The following is a 6251-nucleotide window of genomic DNA, read 5'->3' as shown; positions in this document are numbered from 1 at the left end:
CTAAAATCTTTCTTTTTTTTTTTTTAACCCCCAAGATTACAATTGGTTTCTCCCACATTTTCTTTTCTTTTTAAGAGAGGTTTTTGCTATAGGGAGCGCATGCTTGCTGGAGAGAGACAGCGAGACAGAAAGTCAGAAAGTGAGTAATCACCACCCAGGGGGATGGCCACTCCACAATCCCTTCTCCATTCTCCTCTGGGGATCTTGGGCACACATGCACATGTGCCTGGCATGAGTTTTAAGCCACCAGGTCCAGGATTTGCAGTGCAGTCAACTACATGGGAGTCTAGCAACATAACCATTACACCATCCGCTGGTCCCATCTTCTACGTTTTCTTTCAGAAACATAAAAGTTTACATTTAGGTCTAGGATTAACGGTTTTTGTTTTTTGTTCCCCCAATAAAAACATCCTAGTACTCCCATTAATTTGTTGACAAGTCTATGGTTGCACTTTGGTCAAAAAGCAATCAATCATATAGTCTCAGGTCTATTTCCGTGTTCTCTTTGTTCTGATCTACACTTCTACCTTTATGCCAACAACAGTGTATTGGATTAGAGTAGCTTTACCGTAAGTCTTGAAATAAGGTAAAAGGTAAGTACCCTTCAACTTTCTTCTCTATTTTTAGTCAAAGTTGTATTGGCTATTCTAGGTCATGAGATTTCCACATAAATTTTAGAATCAGGCCATTAACCTTTTTTTTTTTTAAGAGAGAGTTTTGCTATAGAGCGTATACACTCACCAGAGAGACAGAAATGAGAAATCACCCCCTGGGGTGATGGCCACACCACAATCCCTTCTCCTTCAATCTCTTCTCAGAATCTTAGGCACACATGCACATGCGCCCAGTGTGAGTTTTAAGTTGCCAACTTCAGGACTTGAACTGCGGTCGACTATGCTAGCAATATAACTGTAACACCATCTGCTGGATCCTAAATCAGGTCATTAATTTTTACAAAAGAGCCTGCTGTAATTTTGAATGGGATTTCTTTAAATCTATAGACAGAAGTGGAATCTTAAAAATAATCTGAATTTTCCAACTCATGAACACGATAAACCTTTGCATTTATCTAAGTTCATTATTTTTTCTCAGCAATGTTTTATAGTCTTCTAACCTCAGATCCTACACATATTTTGTTAAATTTATCTTCAGTATTTCTGGGGCAGAATGCTATTGTAAACTACATTTTTTTTTTTTTTTAATGTAGGAGCACATGCACGCATGCAAGGAAAAGAAAACGGAAGGAAGCACCACCCCTGCAGACCCTGGTCACACCACAATCCTTTTTCTTTCAATTCTCCATTTCATCAGGATCTTGGATACATGCATGCCCAGTGAATTTTGTAAATAGATTTCATAGTTCACTGCTAGACACATAATTTATATGTTTAGATACATAATTCATTTGCTTACATTGAACTTGCATCCTGCAACCTTACTAATTTCACTTACTAGTCAAACAGCTTTTGAAATAAGGTTCTTTAGAATTTTTTGTATAATTGCTTTTTTCTGAATAAGGACAATCTGTCTTCTGTCTTTCCATTACTTGTTGATTTTTAGCCTTCCACCTTGTCCAAAGAGACTTACTGTTATTTTTATTTTTTTTACAGAATTATTTTATTTAACTTTATTTATTTTAATTTGACTAGAGAGGGACAGAGTGAGAGAGAGAGAGAGAGAAAGGGAGAAAGCAAGCTGCCAGGTCCAGGACTAAAACCCCGGTCAGCCATATGGGAGTCCAGCACCTTTAACCACCATGCCACCTGCCAGCCCCAGAGATAGAGGGTTATTAAATTTTGAAAAAAACTAGACAATTTCTTAATTTTTTCTAAAACCTATTTGTCCAGGAAGACTTTTAATTTTTAACACTTCTAGTAAAATAGAAATTGTTGATCATTTCACATTAAATTCTTTTTGGATTCATTTATCACTTCATTCTAGACATCTAGAGTTCTTCACTTCAATTCACATTCACTGGAAAAGAACTCTGAAGTGATAAAGAAATGTAGGGGTAATCTATACTTTTTTGTTTTTTTTTGTATAGGGTATATACACACTCACCAGAGAGAAAGTAGGGGAGCAGGAAACGTGTGCATGTATGTGCATGCCCAAAATCCTGAGAGGAGAAATGCAGAAGGGACTACAACATGGCCATACCCTCCCCACCCAGTGAGAGAGTGCTTTCTTTTTTTTTTTAATTAACTTATTTAACTTTATTTATTTATTATTATTATTATTCATTTTGATCAGAGAGAGAGAGAGGGAGAGAGAAAGTTAGAAAGCAAGCCACCAGGTTCAGGACTGGAACCTGGTCGGCCATGTGGGAGTCCGGCACCTTTAACCACTACACCACCTGCTGACCCCAGTGAGAGAGTGCTTTCTCACCTTCTCTCTCTCTGTCTCTCTCTGGCAAGAGCACATGCCATACAGCAAATAAAATAATTTTTAAAGATGATTATTAATTACTCTAACAAACACTTATTCTAATGAGCAATATAATTCTTTGCAAAGAATAAACATTCAGAAACATTCCCCTAAGCACTCTCATCTTTAAATTGCCCAGTCGTGAATTTATATTAACGACAAAATGATGTTAACAATATTTGCTAGAGAACAAAAAACTTTAGGTGACTTTATAAGAAGTTTGTGACCATGACTTTGTGTCCTACATATTAGCAAGTACAGCACATACAAAAGTAATGAGACAGACATAGTCTGGACTCTCAGGTACTCTTTGCCCTAGGAGGAGACCTACCCTAAACTGTTGTAGAAGATGGAATCAGCAAACCTCCTAGAGAAAATGACATCTAAAATGAAACCTGCAGAACAGAAATTAGCCAAATAACTCAATGTGGAACAGAAGAAGGAAAATTGTGGCAAAATGAAACGAATGTGCAAAGCCCCAAGGTCACGAAAACTGGGACCTTTTCTCATTCATCAGAAAATGAGAGTGGAGGGGCCTACCACGTGGTGAAGAGCTGGACTCAAACATGATCGACCATGGTTCAAATCCTGGACCTGGCAGCTTGCTTTCTCTCTCTCTCTGGTCAAATTAATAATAATAATAAATTACATTAAATAATTCTTTAAAAAAAGAAGAAAAGAAAATGTGACTGGAATCCATCAAGCAGGAAACATAAAGTAGCTTATGATAATTTCAAGTCTAAAGAGAATTAAAATATATTTTTAACAAAATGAAGCAATGGGGAGCAGCAAATTAGTAGGAAATGAGTCTGGCACCTTAGACAAAGGCCACAACTCAAAGAGACAGAGACAGAAGAAATATGCTCCAGCTCCTGGTCTAGCAAAGAGTAGATATGGTACAAAGGATTATAAGGAAGACATGAATCGGGTGGTGATGAAAAAAGAATAGCAAAAAAGATTATTTTTCTTTGCAATGCCATCTTTTTATTCAATGACAGAAAAAGAGTTCATTTGAAGGAGTACTGCAACTTTAGCACTGTTGACTGGACAGGATTTTTATTTGTTGCAGCCAGGCCTATACTTACCAGATGCCAATAGCACCTGCTAGTGTGTCTATAGATGTTACCAACTATTCCCCTGGGAGTAAAATCACACCCTGAACTAAAAACTACTGGGGTATAGTGATCAAAAGGTCTACATGTAGAAGCCAAATTAGCATATATGTGTATAATTTTTTTTTAACCTCTTTTCCTAGAAAGTATGCTCCTAAAAGACAAGACATATGCCTTATATACTTTTGGACTCCTGTAAGGCACTATTACTATAATGCTGGGCATCAATTAAACAAGAACACGATGCATTTCAAAAATGGTTCTCAGGATCCAGCAGGTGGTGTGGAGGAGGTTAGGATCCCAAGAGGCTGACCCCGTAGCTTGAAAAACACTGGGCGTGGGACCCACAGTTAGCATAATGGCTATGTCGCTGATCTCCCATGTAGTCGACCACTGTCTGAGTCTCGGACCTGGTGGCTTAAACTCACGCCGGGCGCGTGGCATGGGTGCCCAAGATCCTGAGAGGAGAATGGAGGAGAAGGGATTGCCATTCCCCCGGGGGGTGATTTCTCACTTTCTGTCTCTGTTTCTCTCTGTCTCTCTGCACACGCACGCACTCGAGAAACCTCTCCCAAACAGACACACATACACACACACACACACACACACACACACACACACACACACTGAGCGTGTGTATGAGCATGCCCAAAATCCCAAGAGGTGACTGAAGAAAAGACTTTGGCATGACATTCCCCCTGGAGGGTAACTTTTCACTTTCTCTGTCAGGCAAATGCATACACCCTATGGTAAAAATGTTTAAAAAGAGAAAAAAATAGATAGTTCTCTGGATAGCTCAGTGTGGTGGTTAAGGCACCTGGATTCCACATGGCAGACACTGTAGTTTGTATCCCAGACCAAGTGGCTGATAAATACACCAGAAACGTATGTGTGTGTGCTCAAACTCTTAAGAGGAGGGAGCGATAGAAAAGGGATTTTGGCATGACCATTCCCAGGGGTGTATGTGATGTGTGTGCTTTCTCTTCTCCTCTCTTTCTCTCTGTGGTAAGTACACAAGTCCTCTAGCAAAAAAAAAAAAAAAAAAAAAAAAAGGTAAAGAAAAAAAAAAAAGAAAAATAAATATTAAAAAAACAAACAAAAATGGTTCTCTCTAGAACACATGAATAAAAAAGTGTTCTGGAGTTCACATGAAGGAAAGGACCAACAGATGGCATGCTAGAGGTGGTAGTTGAGGTGCTAGACCTCTACATGGCCAACCACAGTTCGAATACTGACCCTGGCAGCTTGCTTTCTCACTTTTTCTTTCTCTTTCTCTCTGTCGCTCTCTGGTGAGTGCACGTGCACTACAGCAAATTAAAAAGTAATAAAAAAATTAAACAAATATTTTTAAATGAGAGGAAAAACTTTAATTAAAATAGCAACATACCCTTTCTTCAAATCCAATAAATAAATATTTATTAAAATCTGAGAAGGGGACCAGCAGTTGGCATAATGGCTATGTCAGTGTACTCCCATGTACTTGACCGTGGTTCAAGTCCCGGACCCAGTGGCTTAAATTGATGCCTGGCATGTGTACATGCATGTCCAAGATCTCATGAGGACAATGGAGAAGGGATTGCAGCATGGCCATCCCCCGAGGGAGTGATTTCTCGCTTTCTGTCTCTTTCTAGCAAGTGCACCTGCCGTATAGCAAAAACCTCTCAAAATAAATAAATAAATAAATAAATAAAAATAAAATAAAAAAATCCTAGAAGAGAATCACTCATCTTGAAGTTAAAAAACAGGCAATATTCTTCAAGCAGGAAGCCATACAGAAGAATATGATGCCACTCACCTGTAGCAGCTGGGTTTATAAGTCCTGCAGAACCACTGTTGGCAATCTGTGAAGGAGCCTGGCTCAGCCCAGTGGAAGGGGTTCCTAATCGAGGAAACTGTTGGGAGCTCATTTCCACCTGCAGTACACAGTCACATGGTTACTACTAAATTCTGATATCTGAATTAATAAAGAGAAATTAAAACATTGTTAGTCCCTATGGTATCTTCCCTTGGAAAAACAAACATCTTTCAGCCAAAACAACTTGTGTTCAATATAAGGGCAGTTATCTAAATTATCTAAGTTTTTGACATATATAGGTTCAGTAACATTATTTACACAGTGCAGGGGGTACTATAACCCTTCATAAATACTTGTGAATTGCTACACTAAAAAAAAAGATTTTGAATCCTGCACAACAGTCACATGACAGGTATGACCACAATACATATGTACCTCTCTGTGCAAACTTTCACAGAAAAAGGCATGTCTCTTTGAAAGGCTCAAACCTCACACCCCAAGGCGAATAGAACTGTGATCAGTATGTCACTGGCAGATCCAGAGGGAGGATGCCTAGCCATATGAAAGGATTAGAAAATCTTACATCTATACCTGATTGAAAAAAAGAATCCTAAAATGACTTTTTTTTTTTACAAAGGCCTCCATTTAAGGATTTCCTTTTTATTCTCTCTTTCAGAGACCCCACTGAGGCAAAAAGATCCAAGACCTTCGCCTTCTCCAAAATCGTCTCCCACTTTCCCTGAGAAGCCAAACCCAGCCGATCTCCCCCGATTCGCTTAGCAACCCCACCCAGCCCCGAACCTCTGCCGAGATCGGAGGATATAGGTTTCCAGACATTTGGGGTATTTGAGACTCACATTTCCCAAGCGGCAGGCCGTTTTGGGGCACCCCACAAGATAAGCAGTGTGCCTCCTTCACTG

At 39.2% G+C, this 6251-nt stretch overlaps 1 protein-coding gene across 1 annotated transcript in view; it reads right to left on the bottom strand.

Annotated features, from left to right (window-relative positions):
* SAP130 (Sin3A associated protein 130) overlaps positions 1-5443 on the bottom strand; it is an 83353-nt gene extending 77910 nt beyond the window's left edge. The window contains 1 exon segment of the mRNA XM_006153677.3: positions 5332-5443. Coding sequence (XP_006153739.1) covers positions 5332-5443 — 112 coding nt within the window.
* Positions 5444-6251: the final 808 nt, after the last annotated feature.

The sequence above is a fragment of the Tupaia chinensis genome, unplaced genomic scaffold, assembly GCF_000334495.1.
Source record: "Tupaia chinensis unplaced genomic scaffold, TupChi_1.0 Scaffold000386_1, whole genome shotgun sequence".
NCBI lineage: Eukaryota > Metazoa > Chordata > Mammalia > Scandentia > Tupaiidae > Tupaia > Tupaia belangeri.
This window is presented reverse-complemented; position numbering and strand designations above follow the sequence as displayed.